The 20,458-nt window shown below is 38.9% G+C and overlaps 2 protein-coding genes across 2 annotated transcripts; both read left to right on the top strand.

Moving 5' to 3' along the window:
* Window positions 1–92: 92 nt before the first annotated feature.
* Window positions 93–19,756, top strand: LOC311009091 (uncharacterized protein). The gene is made up of 6 exons (XM_084003062.1): window positions 93–993; window positions 1,117–1,197; window positions 1,367–1,519; window positions 2,757–3,002; window positions 18,223–18,486; window positions 18,917–19,756. The coding sequence occupies exons 2-6, from the start codon at window positions 1,176–1,178 to the stop codon at window positions 19,219–19,221; spliced, it is 990 nt and encodes a 329-aa protein (XP_083859188.1). The 5' UTR covers window positions 93–993; window positions 1,117–1,175; the 3' UTR covers window positions 19,222–19,756.
* LOC311009130 (lysozyme g-like) lies at window positions 10,130–13,469 on the top strand. Its single transcript, XM_084003103.1, has 5 exons — window positions 10,130–10,269; window positions 11,373–11,450; window positions 12,595–12,809; window positions 12,901–13,057; window positions 13,131–13,469. The coding sequence occupies exons 1-5, from the start codon at window positions 10,266–10,268 to the stop codon at window positions 13,262–13,264; spliced, it is 588 nt and encodes a 195-aa protein (XP_083859229.1). The 5' UTR covers window positions 10,130–10,265; the 3' UTR covers window positions 13,265–13,469.
* Window positions 19,757–20,458: the final 702 nt, after the last annotated feature.

Genomic DNA, 20,458 nt, shown 5'->3' with positions numbered 1-20,458 from the left:
AAAGCAGCTTTTAACTCTGGACTGTGCACATACATCTTTCCAATATAATGTAGAAATAATACAAATTAACACATTAAAGTGGTGTATGTTTAAAAAGCCTTGTCATAGTTTAGTATGTTACTAAATGTTACTTAAGTACAATTTTGAGGTCTTTGAACTTGACTTTATACCTATACTCTTCTACATTTTAGATACAAGTACTGGACTTTTTTTTCTCCACTACATTTATTTGGCAACTTTTGTTACTGGTTAACGTCAACCTACAGGTGACATATTGAGGTATTTCTTATTTGGTCTGAAGTGGGAAACAAGTTCTAAACTAGTGTGGTTCATTTTGAAAGTGAACAATAATAATATTAATCTCAATCAAGTTCAGGGTGAAAGACTGGATATTGCCTCTCAGCAGATTCCAGTAACTGACCTGCAAAGGATCAGGGAGCTCATTAACACCTGATAAGGAATAAAAACTAAATAAAACAGATGTGGACTTGTGTGCAAAAAATCTCAACATTTCTCAAACGAAAGCCTCGTAGGTAGTGAAATTGTACTCAAGCCCCCCAAACATTTTTTAAAATGTATTTATATTTGAAATGTATGTATTTATTTATTTTTGGTCTTTGGTCTTTATTTTCAGAATAATGTTATGCTTATGAAAGGGTATACATATAGTTTTAGGATTGTAGCATCATAATCTGTAGAAAGAATATACTTTGGAAAAAAGCATTTCTGTAAAGCCTTGTCTTTTTGTTTTTTATTTTGAGCCTGTTACAGGAAAGACCCTCCCTTACTGTTTTTTTTAAATCAGCTGCCTTCATCTGCTCCCCTCCACAGGAAACTACCTGGGCGTGTTTAAGAGGCAAGGAAGGAGGAAGTCAAAACCAAAAGTGAAAGTAGACAGACATAAATATGGTTGTGTATCCTGCACGTTTGAACAAAGCGGTGAACACAGCTGTAGCGTTAGTTTCAAGAACACCATCACAAGAGGAAACATTGGTATGTTGGTATAAACTTGCTATGTTTTTACTTTACAGGGTTATTTCACCCCCTCCAGGCATGTTTTTAAGTATATAAAAATAATCTGCAATGCCTAATATTTTGTTTAACATTGTTCCCCAGGCTGCACGGTGGTGTAGTGGGCAGCACTGTCGCCTCACAGCAAGAGGGTGCCTGTTATTATGGCTTTGATCAATGAATATGGTTGGTTTTCATTTGCCACTCGTCAACAACAAATAACACAATAAATGTACTGTTAAAGTAGTTGCAACTTTAAGTTTTGTACTTAAAGTTCACAAATCAACAGGTTTAACATACTGTGGCTTTTGGTTTGCTCAGCAAAAAGGCGTCCTGTTTTTACCGTTCATTATAGGTTTTACATGCTCCTGTAGGTTGGAGGCCCAAACTCCCATGGACACTCTGAGAAAGGAAAGGGACAAGTGGAAAGCACGTGCTGCGCTCCTGGAGAAAAAACTTTCAGATGTCAAATCAGAACATGATATTTGCAGGACTCTACTCTCTGATGGTGAGTGAAGATTCTAGGCTACTTTAAATATTATACTATATAAATATTATAAATATATATTTAAATGAAATGGTCTTGGCATATTAGAACTGATATAAAAGAGTGAGTGTGAATATGGCTGAGAGAAAAAAAAAATCAACAGAGCCCCCACACACACACACACACACACACACACACACACACACACACACACACACACACACACACACACACACACACACACACACACACACACACACACACACACACACACACACTGTGTCTGCATAAACATGCTATTCCACTCATCTAATAGGTGAGTGGAGACTTTCTTTTGATCAAATAAACATTGATTTTCACACACAAATACCAAGACCATTTTATGGTGTTCAGCTGTATTATTGCTATGCATTCTGCAAGGTAAGAGATCCAGACATTCACTGAAATTTGATGTGATGAAGCTCTGCTGCCCCTGCTAGTTTTGGGGCTGATCACCAGACATAAAACCTGTTCCCTGTATTATGAAGGTAGAGGCTTAGATTTATTAGGTATTCGTTAGTGATGTCCAAATGAAGCTTCGTGGAGCATTTTCTTTATTTTCTGAGCCCAATAGATGGCACTCTCTGTTCAACAAAGGGTTGAAAGCAATGGAAATATATTGGCCTTCAACCCTTTGTTGAACAGAGAGCGCCATCTATTGGGCTCAGAAAATAAAGAAAATGCTCCACGAAGCTTCAGTTGGACATCACTAGTATTCGTGGAATAAAATTATTATATGCCAGAATTACAGTACATTACTCTCATTGTTCCAAAAGTAATATTGCATCAAAATCTATTATATAAATTACTGACACAGTCGATGCTGCAATATCTTCATCCCAAATATTCCACTTTGAATCTATTTTTGGAAAATATTGGCTCATTTTGGGATTTTCCCATTGAAAACAATCAGGGGTTGTAAAAAAAATATGAAACAATTATAATAAACTTTATATCTATGGGTCTGGAAAGTGTGGTGAAAGTGAAAATAAATATCTATTTATTACATTTGTATTGCACTTTTATGAGAGGGTATTCAATGAGGCAAATTTGGACATGAGGGTAAAATGTATATTAATCTTAAGGGATGCTTGAGGATTAAGGAGTGATAGGTGTATGCTGTGGTGCGAAAGTTGTGTCATAGCTGTGTTTGTTGTTGTAGGTGTATACAATAAGCAATCAAGCTGATGTAATCAACTATCAATCCTTGCATCCATAGCTTTGGCAAGTCTCAATGCGGCTCAACAGTCCAGAAGAGAAGAAAGTGATGATGGAGCGATGGGGGGATCTGAGATGCAGCATGACAGTGAAGACGACAGTGAGGACGACTCTGAGTCCAGCTCTGATTTGTCAGAGAGTTCCGATTCATCGCCGTACAGAAAGAGGAAGAAGGGGAAAGGGAAGAAAAGAAAAAATAAGAAGGAGAAAAAGGCAAAGAAAAGCAAACATCGCTCTCGCCAGCGGGGTATGTGAAGCATATTTCTTGGCTGGCTTGGGCTGTGTGTGTTCTGTCTGTTGTCCCTACAAGTAGATCAATCACTCATCACACACTGATAGAGGGGTGTACTAGAAGGACCAGTACAGTCCAAATCAATGTTAATTTCCAAAAATTATTCACCCCAAATGTGTCAATTTTTATTAAGCAATTCCCCCTCCTTTTCTCACAATTTAGTCTTTGCTAATTCCCTGTGTGTTTCATGGTGTTTCGTCATTATCCGTGTGTCTTGTAAGTTGGTGAAGTTGTGCCAGAAAACCCCTTTCTACACTGTGTTGAGGTGTCACATGGGATCACGGTGTCCCGCGGCACATTGAACATTGACATTATAATACAATGATTATGTATTTTCTTCTCACCCATCTCATGATTCAAATGATACATTCCTTCTGGTTCTTGTGTGTTTATATTAGTTGGAGGACCAGGAGATGTGGTGACGAGGTACAAGGAAGTCCTTGCCATTTTCAAGACGGGGAAGAATATGGCCAAATCCTTTGAGAAGTATGGAGTAGACAGACTTACTATTGTGAAGACTGCAGCGATTGCTGAGCTCGCAATAACTGCTCCAGAAGAATATGATCAGGTGGAGAAGGGAGGGACGGTGGCGGACTTTGCTAAAAGATGCGAGGAGGTTATAAAGGCCAACCAAGTAATTTCTGCTAAAATAAATAAAATGAAGGATGATAGAAAGCTCCTGTGCATAACAAAGAAAGTTTAGACTAACAGACAGTGGGGAGACAGATAAATTGACTGACAAAGGGGGGAAGACTTATGGACAAACAGGTAGACTGATAGACAGTGTAGAGACAGACATGGGGAGAATGACAGGGATAGACAGACAGACAGACAGACAGTGGGGAGACTGACGGGGATAGATAGGCTGATGGGGGGGTCAGAAACAGACTGACGGGAGAGACAGACTGACGGGGGAGATAGTGAGGAAACAGGGGTAGACTGACACAAGTAGACTGACACAAGTAGACTGACAGATTGGGTATATAGACAGACGGGTAGATTGACTGAGCGGGAAGACTGATCGACAGGGAGCGAACAGAGGGTAGCCTGATATGGCTCTGCAGCATAAACACACACATACACACACTGTGCTTCATGCCCCCTCACCATATTATCATGTTACCAAATAATAGATGTTCATGTTTGTTGAAAGCTCTCCTCTGCGAGTTAATGTTATGTTACATGTTATAATGTTATCTGTGATAATCTGTTTTATTCTGTTTTGAATAAAATGTGTGAAATTCTTTATGTGATTGCTTTAACTACATTTCAACTATTAGTGGTTAAGCATTTATAATGTGTTACTTAAGGGATACATGTGTTACACTTTACAATAAGGGTCCAAATAGCATTCAGTAATGGTTAACTATGGTTAAGTAATGCTTATGAGGCACTCCTGTAATTTATTAAGCTTTATATCAGGTTACTAATGTTAAGTAATACAATATATATTAATGCCCATCCAGGTAACATTTACACCATTAGCGAATGATTAGTAGATGTATTAGGTTGCTGTTTCTTAATGCTTAATCACTCCAAACAAACACCATTAGTTAATGATTACTAGATACATTATTAACGTTTTTACTAACATATTAACTAATATATTAATTAATACTAAGTAATGCATACATGAGGATGACTAATTATAGGATGTAACTTTATTAATGCTTATTAATGTATTAATTAACTCTGAGCAGTAGACATTAATTAACTGCTTATTAATGCATTTACTAATATGATAATTGATGTTAAGTAATACATTATAATGGTTATTAAACTTTTATTAAACTGTTAATTCATGCTGAATAATGCATTAAGTAACGTTAATTAACGGACCCTTATTGTAAAGTGTTACCAAATATATATATATAATTTCATAATTTTCTTTATGTAATTATATTGTAATAACTGTTTCAAACCACCTTTTTAAACTTAAACAATGCTCACTGTAAAAGTAGTAATGCACATATGTAGTCATAGGAACACCTTAATGGTTTGGCTTTAGACTGGTTTAGCAAACACACATGCCCCCTTCAACAGACCTGGACTGAATCTGTGTTGTTCCTCCTGTATCTGATGCTCAACAAATCGGTCAGACCCCCCGCTCCAGCACCCTGGAGTAAACTTTCCCAGGGGAGGATGAGCAGAGTGAGACCCCGACAATTTCAGCACACTCTCCGGTCCACCTTTTTAAAAATAGAAACCACCACCCGGCCTGCGACTCCACAGGCACTGTCCCCAACCTCCACATGATAAAGCCTGCAAAACATGAGTAAAGACTATAATTTTAACCCCGAGTGCATGGTAAGCCTGGAGAGCCACTCATTGAATTGACGTCATCGCCATCTGCCGGTTAGTCTTTCACTTTTTTTTTAGGAAGCAGTGCCCCAACTACAACCACTGACGGCTCAAAAGTCACCTGTCTTTAATGTCTGTGAAATTGGAAATGTCTTTAATGACATGATAAAGTCACACATATGTTACACATCTTGAATTAAAAAAAAAAATCACAGATTTAGGCAAAAAAATACAAGATAAAATACGATTAAGACTATTCACTACTAGACTTGCATATGAGGCCTTGTAGAGGTTCCCATTAAGTGCACGCAACAGACCACAGACCAGTGGTGGAATGTTACTGAAGTACAATTTTGAGGTCTTTGAACTTGACTTTATACATACTCTTCTACATTTTAGATACAAGTACTGCACTTTTTTTTCTCCACTACATTTATTTGGCAACGTTTGTTACTGGTTACTTAACAATTTAAGATAATTTAATATAAATCATACATTATGATGTATTATAAATGAAGCTACCCAGCAGCATATGAAGTAGTAAATTAGACCCACCTTTACTGGTTGGAATATAAGTGATGCTTATTAATGCTTAAAACATTATAATCTAGTGATATAGGCCTATATGATCCTGAGTACTTTTACTTTTGGCACTTTACTTTTATTTGATTTTTACTTTGATTTTGAATGCAATTATGTTTTCTTTAGGGTAAAATCTCCTGAAAAAGGTACACAGGAGTAGCTTCAGGTGGTTGCAGCCACCGCTAGATGGCGCCAGGCAGGGCTGGACTGGCAATCTGGCATACCGGGCATTTTCCCGGTGGGCCGAGTTCCCTCGAGGGCCGATGGCCTCCCCCGTTTTTTTTTGTTTTTTTTTCAAAAAAAAAAAAAAAAAAAACTGACCGGCGGCCCACGATGTCATGTTGACGGCCCTCGGCCCATGCATGAGGGGAAATCCTCGTGGCTGGTTTGGTTCATCAACGTTCTGTTTTCCCCCGTCGCCATGGCAAGGCGTCCCCCCCGCCGACCCCCCTTAGCTGCGCGAGTTTGACAGTGCGTGCGCGTATGTCAAAACCAAAACACCAAGGAAGGCTGAGGAATAGTCATCCACTTATATTAATAATAATAATAGTCATAATAAACTAATAGTATAAAGCAGCCATCCCCAATTAGCGGCCCGCGGGCCAAATCCGGCCCGCAAGAGCATATCCGGGCCGTGCGGACCCAGTGACTAACTAATAACCTGCCATAAGGTGAAATAAAGAGTCGGTAAAGTTGAAAATATATTCACAGATTCGGGATCAATACATCTGAAGTGAAACGTTTTCAAACACAAATGATGCCTCTTTCCCACCGTAATATCAAAGACTACGAGCTACAAGCACCAAAACACAGATTTTTTACAAAAATCAGCTGTCCTCTGAGCTGAACGGAGAACATTGATCTACGGTATATGCGCAGTGACAGCCGGGCGAGTGCGCAGGGACCGTCTGCAAATTACAAGACAAAAGCAAGACGCTGCAAACAAAAACCATTAACGCTACTGTTATACAATATTGTTTTCCTCTTGTGCGCCACTTGCTGAAGTGCTGTTGTTTTTTGTTGTTGATCAAAATATTCTCCAGGGGCATTCAAATAAATAAATCGTTGATATTGGACTTATTTTCTTTCAAGCGTACATTTTTATCTGTCCCTCAACACAGGCTATGACTACTACTACTATCTGCTACTACAACCAACCTGGACATAATTTGGCCCTCAGTGAAAACTAATTGGGGAACCCTGGAAGGCTCAGCACTGTGTTTTAGTCATTTTTCTTTTCATCTTTTCTTGAATGCTTAAACTCCTCAACCCCATTTAGTATGTCAACATTTTGTATTAGTACCAGCAGTTTGTAAGAAATTGGTCAGTAATTGATGTCATATTTTGGTTCTCAAAATTCACCAAATTGATGCATTAAAATTAAATCTATTAAAAATATTCTCCCGGGGGGGCATGCCCCCGGACCCCCCTACAAGATCACAAGCGCCCCACGATAGAATCCTGTGGGAAACACTGCTATTGGTACACAAAACTGGTAGATCGGCCCCTTAGTCATGATTGATTCTGGGCTGGACCAATTACAGCCGAGGGGCGATGCCCGACAGTGTACAAGCATTGTCACAAAAAAAATTGTTTTCATTCATAGGCTTCATTGTCTTTCCATCGATACCTGGTGGGCCGGTCTTGGCTAAAAAAATGCCCGGGCCGATTTTTGGTCCCAGTCCAGCCCTGGCGCCAGGTCATACTCATGGTAACTAATTATGGTCCCGGAAACCAACCAACTACTATGCTGGAATAATATCAAATATATGTGTGACATACTGTGGTACTTTTTTTAATTAAATATGTCTGGGGCTTTTTTAGGAATAAGATATTTTAAGATTATAGATTGATACAGGACCCCTCATGATTATCCCTCACTGTTGCAAATGCCTATAATAACAATACAACATAGTGTTTCTGAATAGAATCAGCTACTCAACCTTTAAGATCAACCTTTAAGATCAAACTGGAGCTTTTTCAGGTTTCACCTGCAGCCGAATCAAGAAAGACAAATGCTGCGTACCAAAGGATATACAATATGTGACTGAGGACATTTTTGAAACAAATGTGGACTTCTGTGCAAAAAATCGAAAAATTCCTCAAACAAAAGCCTCGTGGGATTTGCACATTTAAATCTACATTTACATTTAGGGCATTTAGCAGACGCTTTTGTCCAAAGCAACTTACAATAAGTACATTTGTTGAAAGAAAGAAACCACAACATATCATTGCTGATAAAGTAAGAGTGAAAAAATAGAAACAAGTGTTAGGTCCTCGTCTGAGTAAAGTAGTAGCTGTTCAGCAAGGATACCTTCAGTACAGTCTTATGATCAAAGTGCTAGGTAAGAACATAGAAGTGGGTTTTTTTGGGGGGAGTGGAGGTGAAGTCTGAACAGGTGAGTCTTGAGCCTTTTTCAGAAGATGGCAAGTGACTCTGCTTTCCTGACATTAGTCGGGAGTTCGTTCCACCACTGAGGACCAGAACAGAGAAGAGTCTGGACTTTGCTGAGTGACATTTGTTTGATTTCAGCGATGGTGGTACCAGCCGGCCAGCTGAAGTAGAGGAGCGAAGTGCTCGCTTCGGGGCATGAGGTTTGACCAGTGTTTGAAGGTAGATGGGTGCCGTTCCATTGATGGCCCTGAAGGCCAGTGCCATCGTCTTGAATTGGATGCGTGCTGCAACAGGGAGCCAGTGGAGGTCACGGAGGAGGGGGGTCACATGGGAGAATTTAGGTAGATTGAAGACAAGGCGTGCTGCAGCGTTCTGGATACGCTGCAATGGTTTAGTCGCAGAGGCTGGGAGTCCGGCCAGGAGAGAGTTGCAGTAGTCAAGGCGGGAGATGAACAGTCACAAATCCTGCAACGTGAAAAGTTGAAAGTTGCATCTACTACGGTGCCTGGTGTGCAGCCTGCAGATGAGCTGCTGCTGAGCCTGTTACAGTCAGAGGGCTGTTTCTGGTAAATTAGCTGCCTTCATCTGCTTCCCTCCACAGGAAATTACCCCGGCCAGTTTAATGAGGATCTGTCGTGGAACAACAGATGGCAAAGAGGAGGAAGAAGTCAAAAACCTAAAGTGAAAGTAGACCGACATAAATACGGTCGTGTATCCTGCACGTTTGAACAAACAGTTGGTCACTGTGGTACAGCTCTAGTGTTACAGCTTCAAGGACAAGGATGTGTGATGGATTATGCACATTTCCTTTTATTTATATGTGTGTGTATTTTCCTTTTCACTGCTTATTGGAAACTTTATCAAATATTAAAGCAATTTCATTTCAGTTTGACTTGAAATATGACTTCTTATCTGCACTGCAGTGATAATTTACTTAAACATTCACAGAAGAAGTCTGGAGGATACACCCTTTCAGTTTCAGTTTGACTCAGAGCATTGAAGCAGGACATATTGAGGTATTTCTTATTTAGTCTGAAGTGGCAAACAAGATCTAAACTAGTGTGGCTTCATTTTGAAAGTATCAGGGAGCTCATTAACACCTGATAACTACTTAATTGTGCAGGTTTGAGGATTTATTTGTGTTTCTTGTGGCCGAATTTGCCTTAATTTATTTTATTTTGTAAAAAAAAACAATTTATTATTGTTTTAGTTAAAGGGCTATCATTTGGCAATATCTGAATTTTCACATTGATATTTTAAATTCTTTACTATTACACGTTCATGCTCTGATTATTGAAACAGTGAATCAGAAGTTACTCAGCATTTCAGTTTGACTTGAAATATGACTTCTTATCTGCACTGCAATGATAATTTAGTTAAACATTCACAGAAGAAGTCTGGAGGATACACCCTTTCAGTTTTAGTTTGACTCAGAGCATTGAAGCATGACATATTGAGGTATTTCTTATTTGGTCTGAAGTGGTAAACAAGATCTAAACTAGTGTGGCTTCATTTTGAAAGTATCAGGGAACTCATTAACCCCTGATAAAGAATAAAAAATAAATAAAACAGATGTGGACTTGTGTGCAAAAAATCTCAACATTCCTCAAACGAAAGCCTCGTGTGGTATATAGTTTTAAGATTATAGCATCATAGTCTGTAGAAAGAATATTATTTAGAATATATAATATACGTATTGTTTATTTTGAGCCTGTTACAGGAAAGACCCTCCCTTACTGTTTCTGGTAAATCAGCTGTCTTCATCTGCTCCCCTCCACAGGAAACTACCCGGGCGTGTTTAAGAGGCAAAGGGGAAGAGGAAGTCAAAACCAAAAGTGAAAGTAGACAGAGACGTGGCATAAATACGGTCGTGTGTTCTGCGAGTTTGAACAAAGCGGTGAACACAGCTCTAGCGCAGGAACACCATCACAAGAGGAAACATGGGTGGGTGCTGCTTATGTTTACGGTTTACCGGTATCACGTTCAGCTTTCTATGTTTCCATTGGAGCATGTTTACATTTGAGTTACCATTTGTCAGAATGTAATATTGGAAGCTTGCTGTATTTTTACTTTACGGGGTTATTGTAAGAGTAGTTTTAATGCAACTTTTTTTTACTTTTCTGAAGTGTATTTGTGAAGAAGAAACGCGACTTTGACTCCGCTACATTGGGCTACATTCCGCCCCTAAACGTTTCGTTTTTTATCCATTTTTTATTCGGTGCGCGATCTGTTTATTTCTGTCCGAGACTTCCGCCAACAGCTCTCACGTGACTCCGTTTTACCAATCAAACGCAGCTCGGTCCGTGAGCTCGGAGCATTACCAGGGCTGTCTACTGGCCAGGTTTCAACAGCTGTGTAATGCAAATGAGTGACAGTCTGACAGAAGAGAATGTTTTGAAAAAATAATGTATTTGAAACTACCTAATTGTGCAGGTTTGAGGATTTATTTGTGTTTCTTGTGGCCGAATTTGCCTTAATTTATTTTATTTTGTAAAAAAATAATGTATTATTGTTTTAGTTAAAGGGCTATCATTTGGCAATATCTGAATTTTCACATTGATATTTTAAATTCTTTACTATTACACGTTCATGCTTGGATCATTGAAACAGTAAATCAGAAGTTACTCAGCAGTTATTCAGTACTTGAGTAGTTTTTTCACTAAATACTTTCTTACTCTTACTCAAGTAACTATTTGGATGACTTGATACTTTTTACTTCTACTTGAGTAATATTATTCTAAAGTAACAATACTCTTACTTGGGTACAGTTTTTGGTTACTCTACCCACCTCTGTTGGTTTGTTTTCATTTGCCACTCGTCAACAACAAATAATACAATAAATGTACTGTTAAAGTAGTGGCAACTTTAAGTTTTGTACTTAAAGTTCACAAATCAACGGGTTTAACATACTGAGGCTTTTTGTTTGCTCAGCAAAAAAGCATCCTGTTTTTACCGTTCATTATATGTCATGGAAATTCAGCAGGGAATTTGACATTTGCCTAGCATATGCTGATGTTGATGAAAACTAATGGACTGAACATCATCAGGTTTTGGAGACATCACGAAGGTCCAAACTACAGGAGCCTCGCCGCAAACAGCTCAGCAGGACAAGCTGACCTGTTCAGGTAAACACAGACACACAGCCGCTGATTTTATAAAACAACAGTCATGTAGTCATGTGGTCGTGTGTGTGTGTGTGTGTGTGTGTGTGTGTGTGTGTGTGTGTGTGTGTGTGTGTCTATCCACAACCAGTGGGCATTTTTCTGTTGAAAAGACATTTAACATTAGTTGTCATAAGTTTTTCACCGTCTATTTGAAGACGTTGGAGCAACATCAGAATGTTCTCATTTGAAAACCAGAGTTGTAAAAAAATAAAAATAAAATAAATAATAATAATTTTATATTTTTCTTTATATAATTATATATTGTAATAAATGTTTCAAACCATCTTTTTAAACTTAAACAATGCTCACTGTAAAAGTAGTAATGCACATATGTAGTCATAGGAACACCTTAATGGTTTGGCTTTAGACTGGTTTAGCAAACTCACATGCCCCCTTCAACAGACCTGGACTGAATCTGTGTTGTTCCTCCTGTATCTGATGCTCAACAAATCGGTCAGACCCCCCATGCTCCAGCACCCTGGAGTAAACTTTCCCAGGGGAGGCTGAGCAGTGTGATACCCCGAAAATTTGAGCACACTCTCCGGACCACCTTTTTAAAAATAGGAACCACCACCCGGCCTGCGACTCAACAGGCACTGTCCCCGAACTCCACATGATAATGAAGAGGCGTGTCAACCAAGACATCCCAACAATGTCTCATCCACTTTTCCTTGCCACCAAGGAGCTTTTTGACAACCTCGGTAACCTCTGCCAGGGATATGGGCGAGCCTTCCCCCAATTCTTCAGACTCTGCTTCCTCTGTGGAGAATGTGTTGGTCAGGTTCAAGAGTTCTTCAAAATGTTCTCTCCACCGCTCAGCAATATCTCCAGACAAACCCTGTGTCATCTAACGATTTGCCAGAACTTCCTCGAGGCCAACCAAAAGTCTTTCTTCATCGTCTCCCCAAACTCATCCCACACCCTGGTATTTGCTTCAGCAACTGCTGCAGCTGAAGCCCTTCTAGCCCAACAGTTTCCAACAGCATGCTCATAAATTTCCCCACACACACCCGGCACCTCGGGAACTCTGGAAAACCAGGGAAATAGATACATATTTTGCACTGAGGCCATGTTCATGTTCTCTGTTTGATTTCTTTCTAAAAAGGTGTGAGGGCATCACACACCATGGCAGAGACCGATGCGGGCAGAATGGAAAAATACAAATCCAAAATCAACAGAGTGGGAGAAAAATACGATATCGATCCGGCTCTCATTGCTGCCATCATCTCCAGAGAGTCCAGGGCTGGAAATGCATTGAAGGATGGCTGGGGAGACTACGACCATAGCAGAGGAGCGTATAATGCCTGGGGACTGATGCAGGTTGTAATAAAGTCCACTGTTTTACTCACATCCTCTTAATAGAGCCTCACATTACAGCAGTGTTCATGCCATTTTGTTTCCATTCCTGTAGGTTGACGTTAATCCAAAGGGAGGTAACCACACACCGCGTGGTGATTGGAACAGCGAGGAACACCTCTCTCAAGCCACCGGGATCTTGGTTGACTTTATTAAGCTCATCCGCAACAAACCAAGTTTTAAGAAATTAACCGCGGAGCAGCAGCTGAAAGGTTGGTTTTACTGGATCATCACTCACACACATGCACCAGCTCTCATCACACTTTGCTTTGTTTGTCTTCACAGGAGGGATAGCAGCCTACAATATGGGGGATGGAAACGTCCATTCCTACGATAACGTGGATGAAAACACAACAGGCAGAGACTACTCCAACGATGTGGTTGCCAGAGCGCAGTGGTATAAAAGACATGGCTTTTAATGCAAACCTGATGCTGTCCACAACAGAAACCTCCACCTCAAAGATCTCCTGCTAATAATCACTCTGTAATGTTTGCAAAATGTAATGTTTAGCGTGTTTACTGTCTTACTTTTTGTGTAGAGTGCAGCTGTGGCTGATGTGAATGTCATTAGTTCTGCAGGTGATCTACCTAATTAAAAGTTTGGCCTGATGGCTCTACATGAAATGTGAATGTCATGTTTCAGAAAGCAGGTTTTAACTCTGGACTGTGCACATACATCTTTCCAATATGATGTAGAAATAATAAAAAATAACACATTAAAGTGGTGTATGTTTAAAAAGCCTTTGTCATAGTTTAGTATGTTAAAAAACTAATTAAAAAGTCAAAGTCAAGAAAAAAAGACTGGAAGCAGGGGGAAGCAGCCAATCTGGTTAAATCCAAATATTAAAAATCTGTATAAATCTGATTTAGGAATACGTTGTTGCTTGTTTGTTTAATCTGTACACATTTTTTCAAAAGACATTTTTTTGTTTTTAAGAGAGCTGTTAATCTTCAAGATATTGTTACTGTACAATATGTTCCCACAAATGTTTGTTTATTTTTGTACAGATAAAACAAATGAGACATTGGTGAGCTTTAGAAGTGCTGGCAGGTGTATTTTAAGTGTTTTTGTAACCAGGCTAGCTCCTTCCAATCTTTATGCTAAGCTAGGCTAATCACCCTGTCTCCAGCTCCATAATTAATGCGCAGATATGAGAGTAGTATCGATCAACTCGGAAAGAAAATGTTGAACTATGTCTGAAAGTAAGTGACGGAAGTGCCTTAAACTTGCATTCTCTCTGTTGGCCATCAGGGGGTGACTCCTCTGGTTGCAAAAAGAAGTCTGATTGCATGGAAGTCTATCAAACAACGACTCGACTTCTCACTTAATTTACTATCTTTTTAGAGTTGACCATAAAGCAGGGGATGCTTTAGGGCGGGGCTACCTTGTGATTGACAGGTCTGGTTTGTGCCCTTAGCTTTGTGGTCGGCTGTGATGGCTACGTCTATGAAGGCAAGGGTTGGGACCACCTCGGCAGACACACCAGGGGCCACAATGCTATCGGATACGGCATGTCGATCATTGGCAACTACACTGCCACGCTGCCATCTCGCCATTCCATGGACCTGCTGCGCCTTTAAGAGCCTTTAAACCACACACACACACACACACACAAACACAAACACACACAACTAACATGGTAAAGTGGCAAAATTATTCAGAGACATCAGATGAAGGATCACTAATTTTTTTCATTCTTGAAGAATCTGCAGATTATTTCCCCAAATGAATGAGTTTGCCTTTGTTTGGTCATGTCAGCAAAACAACTGCCCACAACAACCTCTAAAAACCCTCAAAATGGTTTGTTTGGTCAAAGAATCCAAAAGCCAAACACGAAGCTGGAACTGATGAATTGTTTTAGGTCAACAGAACCCAATGTTTTCCTACACCATTTTCCACTTTAACGTGACCCACTTTTGCTCCTCACACCCTGAATGACCTGACCCGTGACGCTACGCTCACCAGTCTGTCTTCTTTGGAGAGTTCATCGTACAATGCAGCAGACAGAGAGCAGGAATAAAATAAAACATACGACAGACAAAAAGCCAAACCTTCACAGCGAGGAATTACAGGGAAGTCATTATGACTATTTTGCTCATGAAATAAGCTGTCAAGCCTGCAAAACATGAGTAAAGACTATAATTTTAACCCCGAGTGCATGGTAAGCCTGGAGAGCCACTCATTGAATTGACGTCATCGCCATCTGCCGGTTAGTCTTTCACTTTTTTTTTAGGAAGCAGTGCCCCAACTACAACCACTGACGGCTCATAAGTCACCTGTCTTTAATGTCTGTGAAATTGGAAATGTCTTTAATGACATGATAAAGTCACACATATGTTACACATCTTGAATTAAAAAAAAAAATCACAGATTTAGGCAAAAAAATACAAGATAAAATACGATTAAGACTATTCACTACTAGACTTGCATATGAGGCCTTGTAGAGGTTCCCATTAAGTGCACGCAACAGACCACAGACCAGTGGTGGAATGTTACTGAAGTACAATTTTGAGGTCTTTGAACTTGACTTTATACATACTCTTCTACATTTTAGATACAAGTACTGCACTTTTTTTTCTCCACTACATTTATTTGGCAACGTTTGTTACTGGTTACTTAACAATTTAAGATAATTTAATATAAATCATACATTATGATGTATTATAAATGAAGCTACCCAGCAGCATATGAAGTAGTAAATTAGACCCAGCTTTACTGGTTGGAATATAAGTGATGCTTATTAATGCTTAAAACATTATAATCTAGTGATATAGGCCTATATGATCCTGAGTACTTTTACTTTTGGCACTTTACTTTTATTTGATTTTTACTTTGATTTTGAATGCAATTATGTTTTCTTTAGGGTAAAATCTCCTGAAAAAGGTACACATGAGTAGCTTCAGGTGGTTGCAGCCACCACTAGATGGCGCCAGGTCATACTCATGGCAACTAATTATGGTCCCGGAAACCAACCAACTCCTATGCTGGAATAATATCAAATATATGTGTGACATAGTGTGGTACTTTTTTTAAGTAAATATGTCTGGGGCTTTTTTAGGAATAAGATATTTTAAGATTATAGATTGACACAGGACCCTTCATGATTGTCCCTCACTGTTGCAAATGCCTACATAATAACAATACAACATAGTGTTTCTGATTAGAATCAGCTACTCAACCTTTAAGCTTTTTCAGGTTTCACCTGCAGCCGAATCAAGAAAGACAAATGCTGCGTACAAAAGGATATAGAGTATGTGACTGAGGACATTTTTGAAAATAAAGTGAAAGTAGACCGACATAAATATGGTCGTGTATCCTGCACGTTTGAACAAAGCGGTCAACAGTTGGTCACTGTGGTACAGCTCTAGTGTTACAGCTTCAAGGACAAGGATGTGTGATGGATTATGCACATTTCCTTTTATTTATATGTGTGTGTATTTTCCTTTTAACTGCTTATTGGAAACTTTATCAAATATTAAAGCATTTTCATTTCAGTTTGACTTGAAATATGACTTCTTATCTGCACTGCAATGATAATTTAGTTAAACATTCACAGAAGAAGTCTGGAGGATACACCCTTTCAGTTTTAGTTTGACTCAGAGCATTGAAGCATGACATATTGAGGTATTTCTTATTTGGTCTGAAGTGGTAAACAAGATCTAAACTAGTGTGGCTTCATTTTGAAAGTATCAGGGAGCTCATTAACACCTGATAAGGAATAAAAAATAAATAAAACGGATGTGGACTTGTGTGCAAAAAATCTCAACATTCCTCAAACAAAAGCCTCGTGTGGTATATAGTTTTAGGATTATAGCATCATAGTCTGTAGAAAGAATATTATTTAGAATATATAATATACGTATTGTTTATTTTGAGCCTGTTACAGGAAAGACCCTCCCTTACTGTTTCTGGTAAATCAGCTGTCTTCATCTGCTCCCCTCCACAGGAAACTACCCGGGGCGTGTTTAAGAGGCAAAGGGGAAGAGGAAGTCAAAACCAAAAGTGAAAGTAGACAGAGACGTGTCATAAATACGGTCGTGTGTTCTGCGAGAAACATTGGTATGTTGGTATAAAATTGCTATGTTTTTACTTTACAGGGTTATTTCACCCCCTCCAGGCATGTTTTTAAGTATATAAAAATAATCTGCAATGCCTAATATTTTGTTTAACATTGTTCCCCAGGCTGCACGGTGGTGTAGTGGGTATAGCACTGTCGCTTCACAGCAAGAGGGTGCCTGTTATTATGGCTCTGATCAATGAATATGGTTGGTTTTCATTTGCCACTCGTCAACAACAAATAACACAATAAATGTACTGTTAAAGTAGTTGCAACTTTAAGTTTTGTACTTAAAGTTCACAAATCAACAGGTTTAACATACTGTGGCTTTTGGTTTGCTCAGCAAAAAGGCGTCCTGTTTTTACCGTTCATTATAGGTTTTACACGCCGTAGGTTGGCCCAAATTGCCATGGACACTCTGAGAAAGGAAAGGGACAACTGGAAAGCACGTGCTGAGCTCCTGGAGAAAAAACTTTCAGATGTCAAATCAGAACATGATATTTGCAGGACTCTACTCTCTGATGGTGAGTGAAGATTCTAGGCTACTTTAAATATATAAATATTATAAATATATATTTAAATGAAATGGTCTTGGCATATTAGAACTGATATAAAAGAGTGAGTGTGAATATGGCTGAGAGAGAAAAAAAATCAACAGAGCCCACACACACACACACACACACACACACACTGTGTCTGCATAAACATGCTATTCCACTCATCTAATAGGTGAGTGGAGACTTTCTTTTGATCAAATAAACGCGCCATCTATTGGGCTCAGAAAATAAAGAAAATGCTCCACGAAGCTTCAGTTGGACATCACTAGTATTCGTGGAATAAAATTATTATATGCCAGAATTACAGTACATTACTCTCATTGTTCCAAAAGTAATATTGCATCAAAATCTATTATATCAATTACTGACACAGTCAATGCTGCAATATCTTCATCCCAAATATTCCACTTTGAATCTATTTTTGGAAAATATTGGCTCATTTTGGGATTTTCCCATTGAAAACAATCAGGGGTTGTAAAAATAATAATAAACTTTATATCTATGGGTCTGGAAAGTGTGGTGAAAGTGAAAATAAATATCTATTTATTACATTTGTATTGCACTTTTATGAGAGGGTATTCAATGAGGCAAATTTGGACATGAGGGTAAAATGTATATTAATCTTAAGGGATGCTTGAGGATTAAGGAGTGATAGGTGTATGCTGTGGTGCGAAAGTTGTGTCATAGCTGTGTTTGTTGTTGTAGGTGTATACAATAAGCAATCAAGCTGATGTAATCAACTATCAATCCTTGCATCCATAGCTTTGGCAAGTCTCAATGCGGCTCAACAGTCCAGAAGAGAAGAAAGTGATGATGGAGCGATGGGGGGATCTGAGATGCAGCATGACAGTGAAGACGACAGTGAGGACGACTCTGAGTCCAGCTCTGATTTGTCAGAGAGTTCCGATTCATCGCCGTACAGAAAGAGGAAGAAGGGGAAAGGGAAGACAAAGAAGAGTGGGAAGAAAAGAAAAAATAAGAAGGAGGAAAAGGCAAAGAAAAGCAAACATCGCTCTCGCCAGCGGGGTATGTGAAGCATATTTCTTGGCTGGCTTGGGCTGTGTGTGTTCTGTCTGTTGTCCCTACAAGTAGATCAATCACTCATCACACACTGATAGAGGGACCAGTACAGTCCAAATCAATGTTAATTTCCAAAAATTATTCACCCCAAATGTGTCCATTTTTATTTAGCAATTCCCCCTCCTTTTCTCACAATTTAGTCTTTGCTAATTCCCTGTGTGTGTCATGGTGTTTCGTCATTATCCGTGTGTCTTGTAAGTTGGTGAAGTTGTGCCAGAAAACCCCTTTCTACACTGTGTTGAGGTGTCACATGGGATCACGGTGTCCCGCGGCACATTGAACATTGACATTATAATACAATGATTATGTATTTTCTTCTCACCAATCTCATGATCCAAATGATACATTCCTTCTGGTTCTTGTGTGTTTATATTAGTTGGAGGACCAGGAGATGTGGTGACGAGGTACAAGGAAGTCCTTGCCATTTTCAAGACGGGGAAGAATATGGCCAAATCCTTTGAGAAGTATGGAGTAGACAGACTTACTATTGTGAAGACTGCAGCGATTGCTGAGCTCGCAATAACTGCTCCAGAAGAATATGATCAGGTGGAGAAGGGAGGGACGGTGGCGGACTTTGCTAAAAGATGCGAGGAGGTTATAAAGGCCAACCAAGTAATTTCTGCTAAAATAAATAAAATGAAGGATGATAGAAAGCTCCTGTGCATAACAAAGAAAGTTTAGACTAACAGACAGTGGGGAGACAGATAGACTGACTGACAAAGGGGGGAAGACTTATGGACAAACAGGTAGACTGATAGACAGTGTAGAGACAGACATGGGGAGAATGACAGGGATAGACAGACAGACAGACAGACAGTGGGGAGACTGACGGGGATAGATAGGCTGATGGGGGGGTCAGAAACAGACTGACGGGAGAGACAGACTGACGGGGGAGATAGTGTGGAAACGGGTAGACTGACACAAGTAGACTGACACAAGTAGACTGACAGATTGGGTATATAGACAGACGGGTAGATTGACTGAGCGGGAAGACTGATCGACAGGGAGCGAACAGAGGGTAGCCTGATATGGCTCTGCAGCATAAACACACACATACACACACTGTGCTTCATGCCCCCTCACCATATTATCATGTTACCAAATAAGAGATGTTCATGTTTGTTGAAAGCTCTCCTCTGCGAGTTAATGTTATGTTACATGTTATAATGTTATCTGTGATAATCTGTTTTATTCTGTTTTGAATAAAATGTGTGAAATTCTTTATGTGATTGCTTCAACTACATTTCAACTATTAGTGGTTAAGCATTTATAATGTGTTACTTAAGGGATACATGTGTTACACTTTACAATAAGGGTCCAAATAGCATTCAGTAATGGTTAACTATGGTTAAGTAATGCTTATGAGGCACTCCTGTAATTTATTAAGCTTTATATCAGGTTACTAATGTTAAGTAATACAATATACATTAATGCCCATCCAGGTAACATTTACACCATTAGCGAATGATTAGTAGATGTATTAGGTTGCTGTTTCTTAATGCTTAATCACTCCAAACAAACACCATTAGTAAATGATTACTAGATACATTATTAACGTTTTTACTAACATATTAACTAATATATTAATTAATACTAAGTAATGCATACATGAGGATGACTAATTATAGGATGTAACTTTATTAATGCTTATTAATGTATTAATTAACTCTGAGCAGTAGACATTAATTAACTGCTTATTAATGCATTTACTAATATGATAATTGATGTTAAGTAATACATTATAATGGTTATTAAACTTTTATTAAACTGTTAATTCATGCTGAATAATGCATTAAGTAACGTTAATTAACGGACCCTTATTGTAAAGTGTTACCAAATATATATATATAATTTCATAATTTTCTTTATGTAATTATATTGTAATAAATGTTTCAAACCATCTTTTTAAACTTAAACA

This window comes from Eutrigla gurnardus, assembly GCF_963514095.1.
Source record: "Eutrigla gurnardus genome assembly, chromosome: 3".
NCBI classification, from domain to species: Eukaryota; Metazoa; Chordata; class Actinopteri; order Perciformes; family Triglidae; genus Eutrigla; species Eutrigla gurnardus.
Note: the sequence above shows the minus strand (reverse complement) of the source record. Positions and strands in the feature narration are given on the sequence as shown.